Source organism: Prosopis cineraria, unplaced genomic scaffold, assembly GCF_029017545.1.
Source record: "Prosopis cineraria cultivar Desert tree isolate PC_DT_omini unplaced genomic scaffold, ASM2901754v1 PC12, whole genome shotgun sequence".
In the NCBI taxonomy this organism is placed as follows: Eukaryota; Viridiplantae; Streptophyta; class Magnoliopsida; order Fabales; family Fabaceae; genus Prosopis; species Prosopis cineraria.
In genome coordinates this window covers 39,011,848-39,035,412 of record NW_026555343.1, presented here as the reverse complement: position 1 = coordinate 39,035,412, position 23,565 = coordinate 39,011,848, and the positions used below count along the sequence as shown (strand labels likewise).

Sequence of the window (23,565 nt, the reverse complement as noted above, 5' to 3'; positions counted from 1 at the left end):
TCATTAAGCCGTAGACCCCTCCATGCTCACGATGATAAAATTGAATTATGGATTTTTTTTTCCACGTTGATCAATCATGCATTTGTGTTTAATAAGTAACCAGATGCATGACTAATTGTTAATTAGTGTTATTACAGGATTATATCAATTTATTTATTAAAACAATAGAGTCAATACAATGTGAGATGACTGTTAGCGAAAAAATAAAAAAAAGGAATAATTTGAATAGACTATCAGCCAACGGCAACACGTTTTTGTAACAAAGTCAACTTTGTAACAACGCTGCCTGTAAAGTTGACTTCTGCAAGAATTGTAAATAAGACATTGATGTTGGAAAAGCATCTCTTGAGTAAAAAAATAAGGCCAGTAGGGTTATCGCTGCTTGGGGTCGGCTATTTTCCTTTTTCTTTTTCTTTTTTTAGATAAACTTCAGATTGTTCTCGCCCAAGAATGATAATGATGGGTTTTAGTTTTGTGGTAAGGGTTTTAATCCAACTTAATTAGAGATTTTAAAAATTTGAATTCTGAATATGCAAAGATTAAATTTTTTGGTGAAAGGTATATCTTTTAAAAAGGTATTCATAAGCTGTCAATGGAATTCATTTGGGTCAAAGATTCATGACATATGAGTAAAGGTTTAAAAAGGGGGGGGGGGACAGGGAGAGAAATGCAGTTTCATTGGGAGGCACTAGGGAGATGATTATCTAATTTTAGGGTCCATTATAGTAGTAAAAATATCTCAATTTCTCCTGGCCGTCTTAACAAACAGTTGTACTTCGAACTTGACAATATGTTTATTTATTTGATTAATATTATTGATAATGAATGTCTCTAAAGGTAAGGGTACATCTTCTCTAAATTCGCAGAATATTAAGCATGTTCTAAAGAACTCAATAGCTCCTAATGTAGATAATTTTTATTGTTTTGTGTATCGCTTAAGAATTATTTTATAAATCCTTTTATATAGTATATAATAAGATAATCACCATGAACAAGAGTAAAAAGTGATTCAATTTTAAAACAATTTTATATCCCATCATTCCATTTACAAGAAAATTGTCTAACTCTTATTTTGTCTAAAAATATAAAGAGAATTTGGGGGAATTAGTTTGGGACACACCTCCCTCACTAATCCCTTGCTCATGTTAGAGAATTTTTTTTTTTTTATTAGAAACGAAACGCAAACAAAAGCTTGGGTAAGAGTGCAGACTAACTGAAACTAACAGACAAAGCTTAAGCAATCCATTGCTTATTAGCCAAAATTAAATCCTTGCAATTTGCAGGTTCTTCTGTGATGAGAGTGAGAACACTGCTCCCAGAATGAGCATTTCTGGCTAAGAAGTCAGCAAGCTGCTTCGCTTCGCGTCTAGCATAGTATAGCTTCACCAGTGTGTTTGTAAACAACTGGTCACGTGCATAGGTAATCTCCCTACTGAACAAATGATCAGGTGGAACGCCTTTCATCAAGAAAATCGCATTGTCAGCATCTGAGTACATATTAATATTTCCTATGTTCAGACGACTGCACATCTCTAAACCTGAAACGATAGCTTGAATCTCAGCCGCTGCACTCGGCATGAATCCCAGCAAACGTCTGAAACCCATAATCCACCTTCCATTGCTATCTCAAATGACCTCCGCATCCCGCATGTCTTTGATATCATTCACCGACCCATCAACATCTAATCTGAAAGTACCAACAGGTGGGGGAACCCAAAGGATTTGGTAGGTTCCCTCAGACTGAAAAATCTCATGTTGGTACATTCCCTGAGTAATAGTCTCCATTAGGTTGTGCATACACTGGAATTTCAAGTCAAGAGTCCTTGCGCTTGTGCCTTCCATGGCTTTCTTGCACCAAGCCTTCCAAAGTAGCCAACAGCCCTTGACTGAAAACTGTAAACCATGGCCACTTAGCAAAGGTTCCATTCCCATAGGATGCCGAGAGATTGCTTTTGAGCCAGCCCTGTAAATCACCATTAAAAACACAGAATAATAATTACAGTTAAGTCAATGTCTCCAAAACTTATTACACAGAATAATAATTAAAGTTAAGTCAATGTCTCCAAAACTTATTAGCCTCACAACAGTCTCTGAGAATATGCAGGACACTCTCTTCCCCATTGCACTCAAACACACAGTTATCTCTCTTAGTTAAACCTCTTTTAGCTCTCAGTGAGTTTGTAAGAAGTCTCTCTTGGGAAGCCTGCCAAAGAAAAAAAAAAAAAGTATTCTTTCCCGGATAGGCCAATGCCATAGGCTACGCAGGAACGAGGTTGGTTGACCCCTATATTGAGAAAGATTTTGTCCCTTACTAAAGTCTCATTTTAGATCAGAAACAAATCACTCACTAATTTTTGACGCTAAATGTAATTTTATATACATCAAAATTATTTCTAGCTATATGCCTCATTAATTTCTCATTTTAGTAAGGAATATGACTTCTTTTTGCTATTTTTTCTGCTAATATTAAGCCAGATTATGAAATTAAATTCCTCACTAAATTCCTTGGTAAGTTGATATAAAGCTTGCTGACAAAATATGCACATGGTATGGGTACACAATCCATGTTTATCAGATCTAAATGACTACTAATTTTAAGGTTGATATTTTCAAGTAAGAATTTTAAAAGGGAAAGAAATGTGTAACATAAATTTGACCTTTTTCATGGTAAAAAAGAAGACGATACACCAAAAAATAAAAGTACCAAAGCAACACTCCATAAGCTAGTCTTGAAGAAGTTGATTAATGTCCCACACCTCTCAGGGTCTCCATTTGAAAGAGTTTCCTTGGCTTATTATATTAGACTTGTGATATCCAGAGAACAGCATCACTGATTCACAGATCTATCAAGAAATCTTCTCCACCAGAAGCTCACTTATGTTACAAGGAGGCAGAAATCCTATAAAGAAATAAATATATGATCAGCAACGCAACAAGTTAATTCATGTCGTTCAAGACAACTTAAAGATAGCTGCCAACTACCAAATTAAAATTAAGCATACCTAAGGGATAAAACACAAAAGAGGAGAGAGATATACCAATAAAGCAATCGTATTTCTGTTGTGCACTATGCTTTTATATGGCAAACAAAGTAAATTTTACTGATCACCTAGTGGTTCTAGCTTGTCTTGCTTCTATCATAAGCATAGTCCTCAACTCTTCAACTGGAATTCCAAAAGTGCTGACTATTAACCTCTCTATTATTTGATCTATTATGGACGTAGTCTCAGACAACCACTCCTCCCCCAATTCATGACTATTATGGTCAGGAAATTCATCCAATCTTGCATACAAAGTGAGCTCTTTTGTCTTGTGATATTCATAGGCATACACAGGGATACCCCACATTCCTTGGTCAAGAAATCACCTTCATGCTTGAATTCAAATGAAACCTTTGTGTTCTGAGTCGTGTCCGGCAGATATACTCTGGAGGGTTCATACCATAGTAAAACGTGATCTGAATTTGAAATCTCAGGATGCTCATATGAACAAGACAGCCATTTACTTGGCTTTCTGATCTCTTCACCTTCTTCCAAGTAGAATCGGTAAGACAATTTAAATAATCTACCTTCATCAAACAAGGATCGGAAGCTATTAGTTGAATTAAACTCAGCAACAATAACACTGAAAACAAAACCCAGAGTGTTTTGAAAATGAGGAGCAAGCTCAATAGTTATGGAAGGCTCTGCTGTTTGATTATTTCCGAACCACACTGGAATTCTTCTTCCTGGGTAACAAACACAACTATGGAGATGAACCAAAGACTTATCATATAAAGACATCGCACCATTGAGAAATAAGAATTTATCTCAATACAACAGATTGAATGCTCATCCAATTTCATGCAATTTACTAGCAAACAGGATTCCATCCTGTAATTAAAAGGCATAAATGCAGTCTCTAATGATGTGCAATCAGTGGCATCCAAATATGTAATGGATGGTGGAAGTTCTGGTAGAGAATAAAGCCTCCAACATCCACTCAATTTAACGTGTTTCAACTTTGAAAGATGCTTGATGCTAGCAGGTAAGCTCTCCACACTGCTTCCACTAAGTGATAAAAAATTCAAGGATGATAAGGCACTGATATTGTCTGGTAGTTCAGCCAAGTTACTACACCCCCAAGTATAAGTATTGCAATGAATGTAAGCCTTGAAATAGAATATGTAGTTTTGGTTTGTCAATTACATGCCCACAGTCATAAAGCTCAAGTTAGAGATGACAAGCAACATAGGTCGTTTATTGGAAGATTCTTTAACTTAGAACCCTTGATACGGAGACTTTTAAGTTTCTTGAGACGCCCAATTGATGAGTGTAATATTTCTATTCCTGTTGTCATTAAATCTAAATCCATTATTTTCTCTGACACAACGAAAATTCCTCAAGGATGGAACAGTAAGTGAGTGTACTGAGAGATTCTGAAAGGCTTGAACTACAAAGGCTCTTCAGTTCATAGCAACAATTTAGTTTCAGAGTAATAAGTTTGCGGAGAGATAAGATAGATGGATGAACATAACACAGACTTGAACAAAATGAAAGATCTATGTATTCAAGATTTTGTGCCTTAGAGAAGTCAGGCAGCTCCATTAATAAGCTGGATCCATGCAGGTCCACAACCTTTAAATTCACAAAATCCTGTAACCATTAGAGAAGATATCAAATAACAAATGGAGAAAACTTCTATTTTTTTTTTTTTGGGGGGGGGGGGAAGGTGGATGGATTTGTGTGCATGCGAGTGTTTGTCAATATATACCTGCACACCATTCCACAATTTTGTAACACGGCTATGCTTCATGTGAATTTCAAGAAGGTTCTGCGGACAAAAGGTTGATGCTGGAAGAGATTCTAAAGGAAAGTAATCCCAATGAAAGTACCTTAATCTGTCACAGAATGACTCAAGGCCAAAAGGAAGGTTTGCAAAGCTTTTAGGAAAGGTGGAATAATATAACTTGAGACTTCTAAGATTAGGCATATTTTTGAAAGCATCAGCGCTCAAGTACACCTCTTCAATTTGAGACATATCAAATGTTATGCTTTCAATTGCATCAGTACCCTGAATTACATAAAAATTAAAAAAAGAAGCAAGTATAAAATGTGTCACACTGTACCGGTTTCATTTTTTTACTTAAACTTGACAAAAAAAAAAAAAAAACAGTTCTTTATCTTACCCTTTTATTTTTCAATACATCATAAACTTCTTCATGATCCCACAAATGGCTACGTTTTCCAGGTTCTTTTAGACACTGCTGACGAACAATTTCACTACCCATTCCTTGTATTAAGTCATGCATTTGCACTCTATAGAAAAAGTCAAGAGTTATTAGAGCTTTATCTAAAAGGGTTCTTATGCCAATTCTTGCATGAAGCCCATAGCTTTCAAACAATCTTATAACATCATGTTCAAATTGACCCTTCAAGAAACATGCAATATCTAAAAACATCTCCCTCTCCTCATCATTTAATTCATCATAACTCAGTTTTAATACTTCTTGAATATCTTCATTAGAAGTCTTTTTCAGTTTTTCTCAATGCACTTTCCCATTCTTTGGTAGTCTTGGAATGAAGAAAAGAACCCAAGACTGTTAGAGCCAAGGGAATGCCTTTGGCATAAGCAACCGCCGTTTCTGATAGTTCTTCATATCCAATTTCTGGGTGGCCTTTGTGGAAGGCTTTGAGGCAGAATAGCTTAAGGGATCCACGATCATTCAATGCCTTAGCCTCATGTATGTCATTAACTCTTCCAACAAGTACATGCTTATCTCTTGTTGTTATGATAACTCTACTGCCGGGTCCCAGGCCACCACATTCTTTAGCCAAATCATCCAATTGCTTTGAACGGGACACATCATCAAGCACAATCAAAACCTTTTTTCTCTGCCAAGTCTCGTCATAGCAAATGTGGATCCTAAAACTGTAGATGAGCTATCATGCAAATTTTGATCATCTAGTAGGTTTGAAACAAGTTTATCATGTACATAACTCATTCCATGCTTTTCTGTCATTTCCCTCACATTTTCAATGAAGCAACAACTTTCAAACTGGGAAAAAAGTTTGGCAAAGACAACCTTGGCCATGGTTGTCTTGCCTAAGCCTCCCATACCCCAAATTCCGACTATTGGAGCCTTTTCCAGTAACGATTCAATACATTGACAATTCCCATCAATTCCAACAAGATCCTTCAACGCAAATGGATACCTATTATTCAGTTTCCTTAGAACATCGTTGACAACATTCTGAATGAGTTTAGATTCATCCCTAGTGAAATTAAAATTGAACCAAAAATAAATCGATAGATAGATAGATGACAAGAAAAGTATTTAGTCGAAACGCATCAAATTTAAGTGGGGAAAATGAATAGTTACCTCCAAGTTTGTGAGTCCCATCCAGCTAAGTTGGCCGTCTCAGAAAGAGCATTTCTGCACTTGTTCACCATGTCAAGGTTGCGACGAAAAGCCCTCTCGTGTTTTGCAAATGCCTCCTTGCAAGCCCCTTGCTGCTTTCGCACATCAGAAGGGTCAACTTTATAAAACACAGGAATAACAATCTGTCCCAGATCCCTTTTGCTTTGGAGTATTTGGGCGAGTTCATCCAAACACCATTTTGAGGAAGCATAGTGCTGTGACAACACCACCAAAGATATTGTGGAGTCCTTGATAGCTTGGATTAGTGCAGGTGAGATCTCATCTCCCTTGTGAAGTCTGTAATCGATGTAGGTTTCTACCTTGTTTCGGCATAAGGCAGCATAAAGATGGCTAGTGAAGCTGGTGCGAGTGTCGTCTCCTCTAAAGCTGATAAATACATCGTACTTTTTGGAAGGAAATGCAGAAGAGGAAGAGGAAGAGGATGAAGCAACAATGCCCATGTTCAGGATTCAAGAATATTAAGCTCTCTCTTCTTCCCTGAGAATTTTAACAGACAACGGAATTTTTTAGAAGCTAGTTTTTGTGGAACTTGCAACCTAATCCTTTGCAGCACAATTTTAGTCGAGAGACATTAACTAGCAATTTTCCCAAAGCTCAATTCCTACACTGTTCCACAAAAACTATTATTTTAGTCCAAATTCAAAATCTGTAACAAAATTTACGTGTTTTTCATGAAGTTTCTAAAAGTGATGTGGATTGTGGCGTTGAAAATAATATCAATTTAAAAAAATTGAATACCTGATATTCTGATTACACTTCGGGGAAAAAATCTTATTACATTTAGTTTAAAATTAAACATCTTTTTATGTGTTGTGAAGTATATTAGTATATTGTATTATGAATTTTATATTTTAGAGTCATATTGATTTATTGATTGTAGATAAAAAATTTTAATGACGATATCAATAGTTTCTTAATAAAATTGCTTCTACGTTAATCTTTAAGAAGAAATTATAATCCTTAGATTAGATGGAAAAGTTTTATATATATATATATATATCTATATGAGTCAGATGGAAAAGTTGACTTTTGAAATTCTTGATGTTGACTCTGGATTTGGAAAGCAACGTAATGTAAGGCGGCCGACGTGCAATTTTCGTCAGCTCACGGGTATTTCTTTTGGGGGGAGTGGTACAGAGGTTTTATTTTTTAATTTAAATTAAGTTTAAATATCAAAATTTAAAAATTTATAACTCAACTTCTTAATTTTATAATTTTATTATGATGAATTTATAATTTATATTTTAAATTTTAATAAAAAAATAAATTTTTTTATTCTTTAATCATATTAAAATTTAAAAAATAAATTATAAATTTATTATAATTTAATTGTAAAATTAAGAGATGAACTTACAAATTTTTGAAGCTTAATACTTGTGACCTAATTTAAATTAATTAATTTTTTTAAAATTTCCTTGTCATTCTCTCATTTTTTTGGGCCAAGTTGGTTGGTACGTATAGAGAAAAATAGTTAAATAACAATTACCTAAACATTTTCTCTGCTCCTATTTATAAAGTATTTCTATCAACTTTATTAATATTAATATGACAAAAGTATAAAAAATAAAAATAATTAAATTCTAAACATAATCCTCAAATTAAAAATAAAAATAATCGAACCATATAATATTTTTTTTTGTCTCATTTTTTTTTACTTTTCAAGGGTAATTTAAAAATTTTAATTTAAAACAAAATAATTTTATCAATTAGTAATTTATAAAGTGGATTAAATTATACTTTAAAAAATGCCTAATGCACAGGATCGGAGGAAGTACTATACAAAATATTTATCCAAATATTACAAATCTAGTGCATGTTTGGATGGTTAAAATAATGAATTTTGGAGGCTAAAAACATAGCTTTTTACAAGTATATCTAAAAATTTCTATTACACATGCTAAAATTAATTATGAATCTAAAATTATGATTTTCTTAAAAATATCAAAACACTCTTATTATATGTTAAAATACATTATGAACATAAAATCATGATTTTCTTAAAAATATTTTAATATCATTTTATTTGTCAAAATCAATTATGAATCTAAAGTCCTACTCTATAAAAAAAATGTTTATATTATTTTTAGATAAATTCTTAGAAAAAAATAATTGAAAAGCTGAATTAAAAAGTAGATAATAATAATTCTGAAGTATTAAATATGAATACTAAAAATTTGAAAGATGAGTACGGAAAAAAATTCAATCAAAAAATTTCTATCCTAACTAATAACCACGGTCTTTTTCTAGAATTTCATAATTTTAAGATCTTTATTAATTATCATTAATGTACTTAAAAAGCTAACATTTTGCTAAACCCCAGGAGTTTTTCAGCAGTCTGTTATTAGGCCCAATTGGGGTGGTGCAAATAGTGCAAAACAGACAGCTAAGGTGGGGAAAAAAGATTTGTTAATGGACAAAGAACAAATTAGAATTCAATTCAAAGTTATGATAAGAGAACTAGTTCCAAATCATTGTCCTTGCTGACATTAAATAGGCACAATTTTCAGTTGAGAGAGGTGTGAGATTGAGCAAAAGGACCTCTTGATAGAGCAAAGCAAAATCTAAAACCCATTATATTGTCAGTAGCTGGAGCAAGTCGAATAGTTACGGAAGCTTCTTCCCTTTGCTGATATCCGAGTCACTTTGAAACTCTACATAGATAACAAATGGTATTTCAATTAATATTGTTTGCTTCGATGAGAAAGCCACCAAGTGTTTGACCAAACAACATGTGAATAACTACAATATGACTTTTGATGTGCATTAATCATTTAAGCACTCAAATTAAATTAAAGAACACCCTAATATATATAGAAAGTAAACTAGGTGGAATTTTTTGTGGAGTTGATTAAAATTAAATCTCAAAATTGTTTAAATCTACCAAGAATAGTAGCAATATAATTGGTTTTGATTGATTAAAAATTAAATAAGCAAATATTAAATGAAAACTAATTTTTTTGATATTGTTTTTAAAGATTGGTTAGATTTGAAAAATGAATTGATTTGTGATTAAAATACAAATTGATAGTCTTCCTAATCACATAAACTCCCTCTTTGATCCTTGCTCAATCTAATTAACTTCTTTTTAACCCCAATTAATTTTAAAGTCATCTTGGTAACCACTAGAAGTTTAGCATTCATAAGTTCTTTAGATAAACTAGAACTCTAAATTAGCTCTTAAATTATGTTTAAAAATGACCAATTGATTATGAAGTTAATTATTAATTTCAACCCTTGCCTTAACCAAATGAAATTTTAAATTGATTAAGAAAATGATTAGCTAACTTCAAGTGTGCTTAGTGCACAACTATGACTCACAAGCTCACAATAGGTGACTAAAAATAAAATGCAACAAGGGATTAAATAAAATAAAGATTTGGACAATACCAAAATTACTATGACAATACCTCAATTGACAAATAAATAACACAATAACCTCATATAATACTTAACCAAATATCATAAAGATCAATTCCAATAATCATTGTCATTATCATGTCATAAGTATCAAAATTTAAGGAATTAAAAAATAGGAAAGAGATAAGAGAAATTCCCAAAATCCAAAAGATCAAAGAAAGTTCCTCTATGCATCCTAGGAAGAGAAGACAAAACTAGTCACTCCTCATTAGCATCCCCATAGCCTCTCCTTGTTGACCAACTTCAAAAATCACTATGAATGAAAACCTTGCTATTTAGCAAGATGGAAATGGAGTAGATGATGGTTTTTTTTAGTGGGTTATGGTGTGAACTATTAGGGAAGTTGAATGATGGGTTGGCTAGTGAAATGGATGGGTTTAAGGTAGAGAAACGGTAAAAAAGGTTCATGGATTCATGAGTGTTTTTGAGAAAAAAGATAAAGATGAATGGAGGTGGGAGATGAGTAAAAAATTGTAAATGAGGGAGCTATCATTGTGAAGCATGAAATTATGATGTTTTGGGAGTGTTTAAGGCTCATTTAGATAATTTAATGGCTAGAAATCATGCCACCAAGTGCCTTAAAGTAATGTAAGCCTTGTGTGGATATAAGGGTCCTTTTACATGGTATTTCATATATGGCCATAAATTTTGGTACTGAATTTTTTAAATGATAATAAATGGAAGTAGAAGACATTTAATAGTCTAAAAATGGAAGAAGAAATTCAAAAATAACATGATAGAGATGATAGAAAAATGCATAACAAAATAAAAAAATGGGAATTGAAATTGCAAGATGAAATTGTCATGACTATCCTTTAGTTTTTTTGAGATTTCATAAATTATTTGTGACATTTTAATATTTAAAATAGCTCATCTAAGGGCTTCAATTTCATGCAAAGGGCTATCATCATCATTCAAGAGCTTCCTATAATCTAAAACACATAATGAACTCATTAAATAACAAATTGTACACAAATAATTTATGTGTCTTGCAAATTCATCCAATTTAAGTGTAAATTATAAAAATGTGTGAAGTGAATTAAAGTAATTAAATGAAATATTAGAAGATAAATTTAGTTATGAAAATTTTTCTTAGAGTTCTTGATTACAAAAACTAAACCTAGTACGTTTCCAAAGTTTCTTAAAAGTATAATTAAAGTATAAAACGTGTGTATTTTAAATGATATTTTAATGAATTACTCACAATTTGAGTTGAATTAACTCAACTTAAACTCATAGGATTAATGAAGAATTAAAAATTAGCAAATAATAATTTTTTTATTTTTCAGAAATTGGTTTCAAAAATTACAGTTTGCCCCTAAAGTTTAAAAAATTTGAACTTTTGCCCCCAAAAGTTCTAGAAATTACAAAATTAACCCTAATGATTTTAAATGCTTATACTATGTACAAAATACCCTTAAAAAGTGTCAAAAATTAGGAGTAATAATATTAAAATAATATGAACAAATGATTGTTATCACCCTTCTTTTTATTGTGTTTTTGAAGTAACTTTTTTTTTTTTGACAAAGATTGCTTCCGTGTACCCTTCCATGTTAATTCACATCATTTTATTAATATAAAAGAGCATTTTGAAGGCTGCAACAGCGACACATGCTCAGTTGATATTGTTTTGTCGTTGAGTTCTTTCTTCTCTTTCAAATCATTTTCCATATTACTTCTGAAGCAAAGAAAGATAGGCGTAAGAAAAAGAGTAGCATTTGAGTCCTCTGAAGAAAGACGTGGTGATGGAAACAAAGTCAAAAGGGACAGATTGAGTGCGTTCATTTTACAAAAAGGACATCGAATAACTGATATAAGTTATTAGTCATAGTAAAAAGTAATCTAATCCTTTCTTGAAACATAACGTAGATATTTTACCATTATTAACTTTTCATTTCATTATCCGCACGCAAAAAGCTTCATTTTAACATTCACTATCCGCAAACCTCTCATAGTTCACAATCGCCGGTACGTAATCGTTGTTAGAGCAAAGGAGAGTACCAAAATCAATAAATTTGCATGGACCACAAAGAAGCCTAATGGAGGAGGCAAAATGAGATACCAATTAAGCAAAAGCAGGAACAAATATCTTCGTGATCATTCATTTCCCAGAGCATGCAACTCCTTTTCACGGGGTTAGAGTTCCTTCTTCCTCATCATTCATGCAGGCGCCTCCTTTGTTTATTTTGAATATGGAATGAAGGAAGGAACAAATATCTAGAAAATGGCACATGAGTCCTGGCTGGGCACGCAAATTCAGCTCCGAATTCCCTTGTAGATCACTGCTCTCTGCCACAGCTTCCAGCTGGTGCCGTTGTTCTGAACCAACCTCAGCACTTGGAGTTGGAGCTGCACTAATCTGTAGGCAATCCCCAAGCCCATCAAAATTGTGATACTCTGAGCCTGAGGCGTATATTGGGTACACCAGGACTCTCGTCACTTGTGTCTTCACTCAAACATTCTCAATGAGTCCCTCCCAAAACAAAGTAAAATATTAAAGCAACCCAAAAGTAACTCTAGCTTCTACGCCGAGTCTATAGCCACTCTACAAGCATCATTACTTACTCCCCATTATCAGGACCCTTAGTACGATAACTTTAAACAGCTGGATCTTTCCTCTCTGACCCTTGTCTCCCCCTCAATTACCTCTCATATGTTTTGATAAATTTTCCAGCTCTATCAGAATCAAAAGTAGTTCCTCTTCCCTTCGCTTTAGGTTCTGCAACTCTCTCTCTTATGTTTTCCTCCAAAAGCAATGGAAGGAAGACTTTGATTCCATGAACATGAAATTGCCAGCGTTATTGAAGAACTGGTTCTAGCAGATGTTGTATTGTTGTTCTTATAAATATCTCCATGTCCATTTCCCTGGTTGACAGTTGCTGTGACAATCTGAGGCATATATCGGGTATACTCCACACTCTTTGATGAAGTTATGATGATTACCGAAAGAGAATTTGAACGAAAGCTTACGGTTACAAGTGGAGGCATCATGATTTCTTCTACTCCCTTCAATTCTCTTCAATATCAACTCAGACAGTTCTGCATCACTCTTCAACAAAACATTACCTGGAGTAAATTTTGCATCTTCTGGTTTAAAAAGCCAAAATGTTTCCATTTCTTCATCATCATCGACACTGTAAAACAGAGGGCGGACCCCTCACATTCCTTCTTTGAGATAAACTGAGGAATGACACAGCAGAATACAACCCCCAACAAATTGTCAGAATCTAAGGAGAGTTCCATGGTTACTGAATTCTTTGGTGTCCGATTATCCCCAAACCATTTGGGGACCTTCTTCCCCGGGTAATATATTGTAACATCTTCCTTATTATGCACAGCTTGCTTCAATGACAGCTCCACTTGTTTTCTTATGGCACCAAGCAAATGCGACTCTAATTTCACACAGTTAATCAATGAAAAGATTCTTTTGCCATGTTTCTTTAACGTGCCTGAAATTGTTGATGTAGATACTGTCTCCAATGATGTGCAATTATAGGCAATCAAGTTTCTAAGGGACTGAGTTCTGGTAGAGACTGAAGGCTAATGCAGTCTTCTAAAGCAAGATATTGAAGCTCTGAAAGATGCCTGATATTGTCTGGGAGTTCAGTTAAGTTTGACCATTCCTCCAAGTGTAGCTTTTCGAACAGTCGCAAGGCATCAACTAGAATATTTAGCTTTGCTTCATCTACTGAGTGACTGCATTTGCGAAGACGAAGTACCACAAGAAATCTAAAACAAGACAACTCTGTCAGTTGAAGATTCCCAAGACTTGAAGCATTGCGATGGAGACTTTTGAGATTTCTAAGGTGTTCAATTGAGAAGGAATGCATTGGAAAAGAGTTGATTGAAAGTGATGTGCAATCAGCGGCATCTAAGAATTCAAGGGATGGTGGTCGGTGGAAGCTCCGGCAAATATTGAAGATTCTTGCATCCTCTTAAATCAAGCACTTGCAGTCTTGAGAGTTGCCTGATATTGTCTGGGAGCTCAGTTAAGTTATAGCAGTTGGGAAAAGCCGGATTTTGTATACAGTATTGTGAGGCATCAAATAGCATTTGGAGCTTGTCATTGTCAATTATATGGCTGTAAATCCTTGAACATTCAAGAGATCTTAGGCTGCCTAAATCCTGTATGGGAAGATTCTTCAATTTTGAACCATCAAGTTGGAGTGATTTAAGCTTTCTACAACGCCCAATTGATGGGGACAATATTTTTGCTCCAGTTCCTGTTAAATCTAACTCTGTTAGTTCTGCTGAAGAGATGGAGAATTCCTCAAGATCAGAGCAGCCAAAAATGTCGAGTTCTTTGAGAGATCTTAGATGAGTCTCACTTTTGAGGCACTTAAGGCTTTGGTAGCCAAATAAATTCAAAGAAACCAAACTGTGAAGAGATAAGAACGAGGGATGAACATTAGACAACATAACACACAAGTTCAGATCTACGCTTTCAAGATTATGAGCCTTAGAGAAATCAGGTAACTCCCTCAAGTTCCAAAAACCTTGAAGATTTAATCTTCTTAAATTCACAAGATCCTGGAACAATTAAAAAAATACAAATATTAAACAGGAAATATCTTAAATTTTAATTTTAATATATAGACACACACACACAGACATATATATGTACCTGCACTTCTGCCCAGAGTGATTGGACATGGCTCGATGCCGTTATAAGTTCAATAAGATGCTCAGCAGAAAAATTTGATGGCATGGACTTCCCTGGGCATCCATCCCATTGAAAGTACCTTATTCTACTTGAAATCGACTTAAGACCTATTGGAATATGCACATTGTGTGACCAATCAGATCTTGGTGAATAAAATTTGAGAGTTCTTATGTTCGTCATTCCTTTAAAGGCATATGCAGTTAAAGGTAAATCTCTAATTTGAGACATGTCCAATTTTATGCCTTCAACTTCTTCTGTTCCCTAAAAATTACAAAAGTTTACAAAATTTAGAAGGATACTAAACTAAGCCATAAGGTGACAATTCTTCTGAAAAAAAAAAAAGAGTAATTAAAGGTATCTAATTCCTACCTCACCATTTTTCAATACATCATAGATTTCTCTAGGATCCCATAATTTGCTGCGTCTTCCAGGTTTTTTTTTTTTTCACTCTCCCTTCAAACAATTTTTAAACCCATTTCTTATATCAAGTCATGCATCCCAACTTTCCCATCCATAATAACAAGAAGAGCCTTATCTAAAAGAGTCTGCATGCTGCTAGTTGGATAGAATTCATAGCTCTCTAAATGTTCTCTAACAAATTTTACATTTTCACCCTTCAAAAAACATGCAATGTCTAAAAACATTTGCTTCTCTTTATCATCTAATCCAATGTAACTCAATTTTAAAACCCGCTGAATACGATCATTGGGAGTCCTCTTTAAGTTTCCAATAAACAATCCCATACTTCCACATTTTCAGAGTGAAGAAGTGAACCCAAGACTTTCAAAGCTAGGGTATTGTGTTTAGTATAATCTACAAACTCTTCTATGAGTTGTTGATATTCATATCCATGTCCTGAATGGTCTGATCCAAAGGCCTCGCGTTTGAAAATTTCAAGGGTATTGTTAGAACTCAATCCCTTGGCCTCATATACTTGATAACCTCTTCCACAAAACAATTTCGGGTCCGTTTGGATTTCAGTTGGGTATAATAGATTATAAAAATAATTGATTAAGTGGTAGATTTTAATCATAATTGATTATGTTATAACGTAATCTGTTTGGATACTGTTTTTTTAAAATTAATTTTAACAGAATTGAAGATATTTGAATAATTTAATCAAAATTAATTTTTAACTATATAAATTACTATATAATTTAATTTTTAAATATCAAATATTAATTTTTTAAATATATAAAATTTAAATTTTATTAAGGAAAAAAAGAAAAAGAAGAGAGTTTAATTTTATTTTTATTAAATTATATGCTTTCTTTGTAATTTTTTCCTGGGCTTGTTTTTGTAATTTTTCCCAACGTTTTTGACAAACTTTTGGCAGAAAGCGGATGGAGGGAGCTTCTGGAAAAACGTGCATTTTGGCCCATAATCAATTTTTGATCATTTTCGACTGTTTAGATAAATTGACAGAAAAAATTGATTTTGAATTCAAAACGCGCGTTTTCTCCTTATCCAAACAGGCACTTCCTATTTCTTGATGTAACTTTACTGTGTTGTCTCAAGCAATAACATACTTTATCCAGATCATCCAGTTGGTCAAAATTATTTACATCATCAAGCACAATGAATGCTTTGTTATTGCTGAGCCCTCTGGTGACAAATGCATCTCCTGGAGGTCTTGATGAGTTCCTACGCTTATATCCTTTCACTAGTAGCTCTGAGACAAGAGTCATGCGTACATGTTCTAATCCATACTTGTCTGATTTTTCCCTTGTGCTTTCAAGAAGGCAGCAACTTTGATTCCGAGAAGATAATCTGGCAAATACAGCCTTGGCCATTGTTGGTTTCCCTGTCCCGAATTCCAACCTTGCAGTACTTTTCCAGCAACTCCGCAAGGGGTTTAATAATTTCATCAGTGCCAACGCAATCTTTTGATGTACTTGGATACATTTGATCCAACTTTTTTTCAACATCACTGACAATTCCTTGAATGAAATCTGAATCGTCCCTTTTGAACAAGACAAAAAGTAAAAATCATTGCGTAAAACATAAAATTAAGAAGTTAAAGCAACACATTTATATAACAAGAACACTAATTAAATAGGAACATACACTCTATGTTTATTTCCCTTTCACTTGAAAAAGAACATTTTGATAACGAAGCCATGCCATTTTACTTCGCGTTTCGTGTTCAATGTACATAGAAGTATCATTGAAAAAAAAAAAAAATGAAAGACTTACACTTGAAACTTCCACTAAAAGATGGTTTTGCGTCTAACCATATGATCAAGACCTAACTATAGAGTAAAATAAAATTAATTAACTTTACTGTTGTTAAAAAAGATAATTAATTAACATCTTTGACTTATAAAAAATTTAATTTTCTAATTTTTTTTAAATATCATTCAAAGATCACTTAAACAACTTGATATCAAGTAAGGATTTCTTGGATATCGTTACAAGATTAGAAGATTGATTTGAAAATAATTTTAAATAAAAAAATTATAACATTAGATTTCTTTTTTAATTAACAAATAATCATTCATTAAAGCTAATTAATTAACCATGATTGAGGGCTCATTTGGATTTCAGTTGAGTATAATTTGATTATAAAAAAATTGATTAACATGATTGATTTTGATTATAATCGATTATATTATAATGTGATCATGTTTGGACACTATTTTTTTGAAATTAATTTTGATAAAATTAAAGATGTTTGAATGATTTAGTTAGAATCAATTTTAGATATAAAAATTACAATAAAGAACATTGCTTTTGAAAATTAAAATGTTGATAAAGTTGTATATAATGTTATTAAATTTGTTCAACTTTATTTAACAAGGAAAATATATTATTTAACTTATATACCTAATTAATTATGAAAATTTTATTTAAAAATAATATTAAAAATAGAAGGATCATTCATAATTTCAATAATTAACATTATAATATAATATTTTATTGATAGTTGGAGTCTTGGTATTATATTATAATATCAAAACCTCATATTGTTGTAGGAGGCTTAAGAATGAGAGCTTGGGATGGCGGAACAGAAGTAGGAGATGGGTGGAGGATAAGCTGTGCATAGATTTACTAGAGAGAAATTATCAAATAGTAGGAGGCATATTGATAATTTAATTGGTGTAAAAAATAATAATAAATGCATATGATGGCAAAATTGAAAACATAGTTAACACATCTATAATAAATGCATATGATGGCAAAATTGAAAACACAGTTAACACATCTATGTTTTCTACTCTAGTTAAGGATCATCCTTGTATAAAAAATACCTTATTGATCAAGTAACACCTAGCACTAAATAAATAAATAAAATCTGAGAATTTTGGCATGTTCATATAAGACGTGAAAGCATATATTTGACAGAAACAAAAAATTTATTTTCACACTGAAAAGAAAATCAAAGAGTCTGGCATTACTGAAAGATAATAATGTTCAAGGGTATATTTGGCAGGTGGGTATTTCTAGCAAATAATAAAATGCTCATAACAGGAAAATTGAAATTCAAAAACCGCTCCTCAATTTAAGCCAAAACTTGGTTTTGAGTCAAATAATTGATTATGAGCAAACACGGGTGTTTGGGTATTTTTTACCCAGACCATGATTTTACCCAAAATAATTAATTATTTTTTGCATCCAAGCAGGCACTGAAATGTTACAGTTTAAGAGTATTGAAGTGAGACACATACCTGATTAAGGTAAGCAATCATACACAGAACTCAGGTTAAAGGCATTGAAGACGTCTCTTTGAAGAAGGGAGTTGCTGGTCTCATCAATATTTCGAGTTCGGGGCATCTTTTTTCCTGTAGTTTACTCCAACTTCATTTTATTTTCTTGAAGGAACTGTTTGTATTCTGATTCATACATTAGACGGAATCCACATTCTTTGATCAAGCAATCCCCAAACTCAAATTCAAAAGTAAGCACTTGCTTGAATATTTCAGATTTAGGCATTGAGCCTTTTCTTTCAACAAAATCTATCACAGATTCATTAAAGAAGGGATCATACCATAGGAAAACATTATCCGAGTTCCATTTTATCATTGAATAATGCCATCCCTTTGGGCCTTCTTTATAAAACCTATCCTCCCAGTAGCAAGCAGATCTTGAGTGACTTCGATCCCTTTCCTTTAAGGAGAATTGAGGAATATAAAAGCAGAAAATGAAACCCCACCATATACTGCTGGTTTCATCACCCGGAAGCAACTGAACACTTATCCTTATACATGATGACTCTGTTTCCGATCTTTGGTGGGCAAACCACTTTGGAATAATACTTGTTTCAAAGTGGCCACGCTTTTCTCGCTTGAGTGAGAACCTAGCAAATTCCATAATTTCCGTCGTCTTTTTTCGAGTACCCATCAATTTCTTTTGTTCAAGGAAGCTATGATACTCTGAGGCATATATTGGACAAACTCCACAAGCTTGGATCGAGCAATCATTTCTTGTTATCCTGAGAACACCATCGCTGTACGTAACAGAGAACTCAAACGAAATCTTTGGGTTATATTTGATGTCTTCATATTTTGTGAAGACGGCATAATCACACCATAGAAAAACGTGGTGCGAATTAAGTTCTGTGCAACTCATGTCAAATATCAATCTTGGACCCTTCATACCATCTTGATAAAAAATTTGACATTCCAAGTGGTTCTGAGCGCTTTGCTCTGGGATGAATTGTGGAAGAAGAGAGTAGACAATGAAGCCCGCCAAGTTGTTGGCAGGGGAGGGAAGTTCAATAGTTATGAAGTTGGAAGCCTCGGTTGTGAGATTATCTTTAAACGGCTATGCAACATTTTGTCCTGGGTAACAAACACCGCCTCTCTCATTTGTATATGCCCTTCGTTTCAATGAGAAATAAGCACATTCTGCAAGATTGGAAAGAGATTGCTCATCCAATTTTGAGCAATTCTCTAGATACAAGAAGTTTAATTGTTGTGTATAAGTTATTGAAGGGACTCCAGTCTCCAGTAATATGCAATTGGTAGCTTTAACTTGTTGAATGAATGGTGGAAGTTCTGGTAGAGAACAAAGACTCTGACAATTGGTCAAGTCAATGTATTTTAGGTTTAGAAGATGCTTGATGGTCGTAGGCAAGCTCTTTACATCAATCCCTTCAAGTTTCAATGATTCTAATGATGATAAGAAGTCCATGTATTCAGGGAGTAGGCATTGTTGGCAACCAGAAAGATTAAGCTTTCTAAGATTTCTGAGATAGCCAATTGAAGGGTGCATTAAACCTTGCATTATCTTCTGAGGCAACCAAATCTTCAATGATGAGCAATTGGCGGCATCTAACTTTTCAAGGGATCGTGGAAGCCTTGGTAAAGATTGAAGGCTCGTGCAATTCCTTAACGAAAGCTTTTCCAGCCACTGGAGGCGCTTTACATTTTTGGGAAGTTTAGTTAATTTAGAACTCCCATCCAATGTAATATTTCTTAGGGATGTCAAGGCGCGAAATAGGATAAGTAACTTCGATTTGTCAATCATTTCTCCACAATTATAAAGGCGAAGATCTGTAAGATGTGCCAAGCAATGAAATGTTTTCACTGGAAGATTTTTTAACTTTGAGCCATTAAGGGAGAACATTGAAAGATATTTGAGATGCCCAACCGGTGAGCCCAATATTTCGATGCCTGTATTTTCCAAGTATAAACTTCCGAGTTTCTCAGATGACAATGAAAATTCTTTGAGACTATAGCAACCATTGACTTCATGGGAAAATTGTCCTATCGAAGATACCTCAATGAATTGGGGAATAAGTTGGGTCCTTTATCAATAATGCACGAACTTTCACCTCTAGATGTAGGTGAATAGAGTTTGAGAAACCTTAAATTAGTCATTTTTTTTAAAAGTATTGACATTCAAATGCATATCTCCAACTTGAGATAAATTTACAATTATGCCTTTAATAGCATTAGTTCCCTGCATAAAACAAAAATTCAAATAAGTAAATTACAATATATTAGCAATTATTTTCACTTATTATTAGATTTCTTGTTGGAAATGAAAAGCGGTTTTTTTTCTTACCCGATTATATTTTAATACGTCATAGATCTCATAAGGATTCCATAATCGACTACGTCTTCCAGGATCTTCCATACACTCTTGACGAACAATTTTCCAACCCATGGCTTGAATCAAATCATGCATTTGCACCCGTATATTGTTATCAATATTTACAAGTTCTTTATCCTCAAGGGCTGTCAAGCCAATTGTTGCATCAAAGCCATAGCTCTGAAATAGTGCTATTACATGTTCTTTGTGTTCATCTTTCAAGAAGCATGCATATCTAAAAACATTTCCTTCTCTTCATAATCTAAGCCATCAAAGCTCAATTTAAACACTTCTAGAATTTCTTCATGGGGACCCTTCTTTAGTTTTGACAATGCACTATCCCATTCCTTTAGAGTTTTTGAAGAAAGAAATGAAGCTAAAACTACCAAAACTAATGGGATGCCTTTTGCATAATCAACAATCCTTTTTGATAGGAATTCATATCCAATTTCTGGATGGTATGTGTTGAAGGCTTTGAGATTGAAAAGCTCTGTAGATTTGTGATCACTCAAAGGCTAGGCCTCATATATTTTAACTCCTACAATGTTAAGCAATTGCTTATGCCTTGTTGTAATGATGATTTTACTGCCAAGTTTCAAGTAATTACAATACAGAGCTAAATACTCTAATTGTTTCCTATTGTTAATATCATCAAGCACTATGAAAACTTTATTATGACTTAGTATTTGCATGATGTAAGAACCTTCATCAACATAAAGTGGCCTATTATAAGAACTTTCTAGCTTCCAAAACTCAGAGAAAAGTTTATCATGAAATATGTCAATCCACAGTTTTTCACATTTTCTCTTAAATTCTCCAAAAAACAACTCCTCTCAAATTGGGAGGAGAGTTTGAAAAATAAAGCCCCAGCCATGGTTGTTTTGCCTATGCTGCCCATCCCGCAAATTCTAATTTTTGGATCTTTCTCTAATAACCTTTCTATCCTGGCACAATTTTCATCAATTCCAACAAGACCTGCTACTGCCCGTGAACTTGGACACTTGACACTAATGTTTTGCATAACATGGCTGATAATGTTTTGAACGAGCTTTGATTCGTCCCTGAAATATTAAAAAGAATAAACAAGCCCAAAGGAAAGTATTATTATTATATTATTGTAATATATAAAAAGATGTTGGTTACTTTTTTGTAATTTAGTTTTTATGCTGTTGCATAAAAAATTAATTTGGAGCTAATAAAATACAGTTATGATGAGATGACACTTTTTTGTAGCATTCTAAAATATAAAATAGGATAAATTAAAATAATTAAGGGATTAAATTAGTTAATTGAAGTCTTTATTGGGTTAATTAGTGTGGATAGATGGCTGTTGGGTCAATTATCACTACGTTTTTGACTTCTAGCAATAAGTTTGCAACAGTTCTAAAAGTGTTGCCTAATACATGAATAAGCAACAGTTTCATATACGTTGCTATTGATTATCACTCTAAGCAACATTTATTTGGCAACAATTGAAAACTGTACTTTAAAATGGAATAGGTTATAATTGTTAACTATTGACTGTTGCCTATAAAACTTCTTTTTTTTTTTTTGCAATATTTGAAAACTATCCCCTATTTCAATAGGCAATAAAAAAATAAATGTTGTTTTTAAATGTTCCTTTTCACAACACTTAAGAGTTGTTGCCTATTGTTTACCTATATAAAAAAAGCTATTTAATTTCATTTTTATCCAATTTTTAACATATTCTTATTACTTTATTTATTATTTAATTAATTTAATATTTCATTTCTTAAATTAATTCAAAAGTTACTTTAAAAATTATATCTATCAATAATATTTTGTAACAAATAACATAATAGTAATGTTGGAAGAATGGTTAAAGGCTAGACTTATATCCAAGAGGTCCAAGGTTCAAATCCTAGGTAGGAGAAGAAATATTAAATTTTACCTATTTTAAGTTTGTGCAACAATTCTTAATTATTGCCTATTCTTATAGAAAGGCAATAGTTCAAAACTATTGCAATAGATTGACATGAAAACTATTACTTATTGTTATATTTTAAGGCAACAGTTTTTGCTAAGTGTTGCCTAAAATTTAGATAATAGGTAACATTGGGAATATACAACAGTTGAAAAATGTTGCCTAAAGTCAAAGACAACAGTTTTTAAAGTTATAGCAACAATTTTGAATTGTTGTTATAAAGCAAAAGTATTGTAGTGTATATTGAACTCTATATGGGAACTAAAAAAAACCATAAGTGTTCTTGGGCCACCTTGGGCTTAATTAAAGGGGCTAACTTAGGGTTTCTTGCTCTGTATTTGCAATTTTCCAAATTGCAATCCTTGAATTACTAAGGGATCAATTAAGCTTGATTATGATAATTAAGTAAATTGATGTACTATGTGGCCAAAAAAGTCTATGATTAATTTTTGGTTGTGTTTTAGCCCTAATTATGAATTTGAAGTGAAATTGAGCCACCCGGGCATTGAAAGGAGGAGAAAATGTGAAGGAAGCGTGTTTGTGCCACACGTCGTAGTGTTAAATACATTCGTCACAAAACATAAACAACAACTGAAGCAAGAGGGGACCTTTTTGTGCCATTCACTATGGCACACAGCCCTTTTCTACAGAATATTAGTTGCGAACTACAAGAAAACTGAAGAGGAGAAAAGGGAAGAAATGAAGGACCAGCAAGAAGCTCTACTAAGGTTCATTTTTAAAGGGTAATTGAGACATTTTGGAGCTAGAAACACCTAAGATAAGTATCATACACTCCATTCCTCCTTATCCCTTTCATATTTATAGAGTTTTTAGTTAAGGTTTAATAATGGGAGATGATTTTTAGTCGATATAGGTTATGGATTAGAATTTGTTGATTCAAATAGAGTTAATAGGAGTTGATTCGAGTATTTAAACCTAGAATTAATGAGTTTTGACATCTTTCATTGGTAAATGTCATTAATATTTATAAATGACATTAATGAGGGTTGTTGGAAGACTTGTAATATCACTAATAGGAGTTTAAAGGCTCATTAATGTTATTGGAGACTAAAGAGAGTTAAT

At 33.1% G+C, this 23,565-nt stretch overlaps 1 protein-coding gene and 1 pseudogene across 1 annotated transcript; both read right to left on the bottom strand.

Moving 5' to 3' along the window:
- Window positions 1-1,229: 1,229 nt before the first annotated feature.
- On the bottom strand, window positions 1,230-6,982 carry LOC129289343 (disease resistance protein RPV1-like; annotated as a pseudogene).
- Window positions 6,983-16,103: 9,121 nt separating this feature from the next.
- LOC129287730 (uncharacterized) lies at window positions 16,104-19,089 on the bottom strand. The gene is made up of 2 exons (XM_054923960.1): window positions 18,170-19,089; window positions 16,104-16,464 (listed from the first exon to the last, which is right to left on the bottom strand). Exon 1 carries the CDS (start codon window positions 19,068-19,070, stop codon window positions 18,291-18,293), a length of 780 nt encoding a protein of 259 aa, XP_054779935.1. The 5' UTR covers window positions 19,071-19,089; the 3' UTR covers window positions 16,104-16,464; window positions 18,170-18,290.
- Window positions 19,090-23,565: the final 4,476 nt, after the last annotated feature.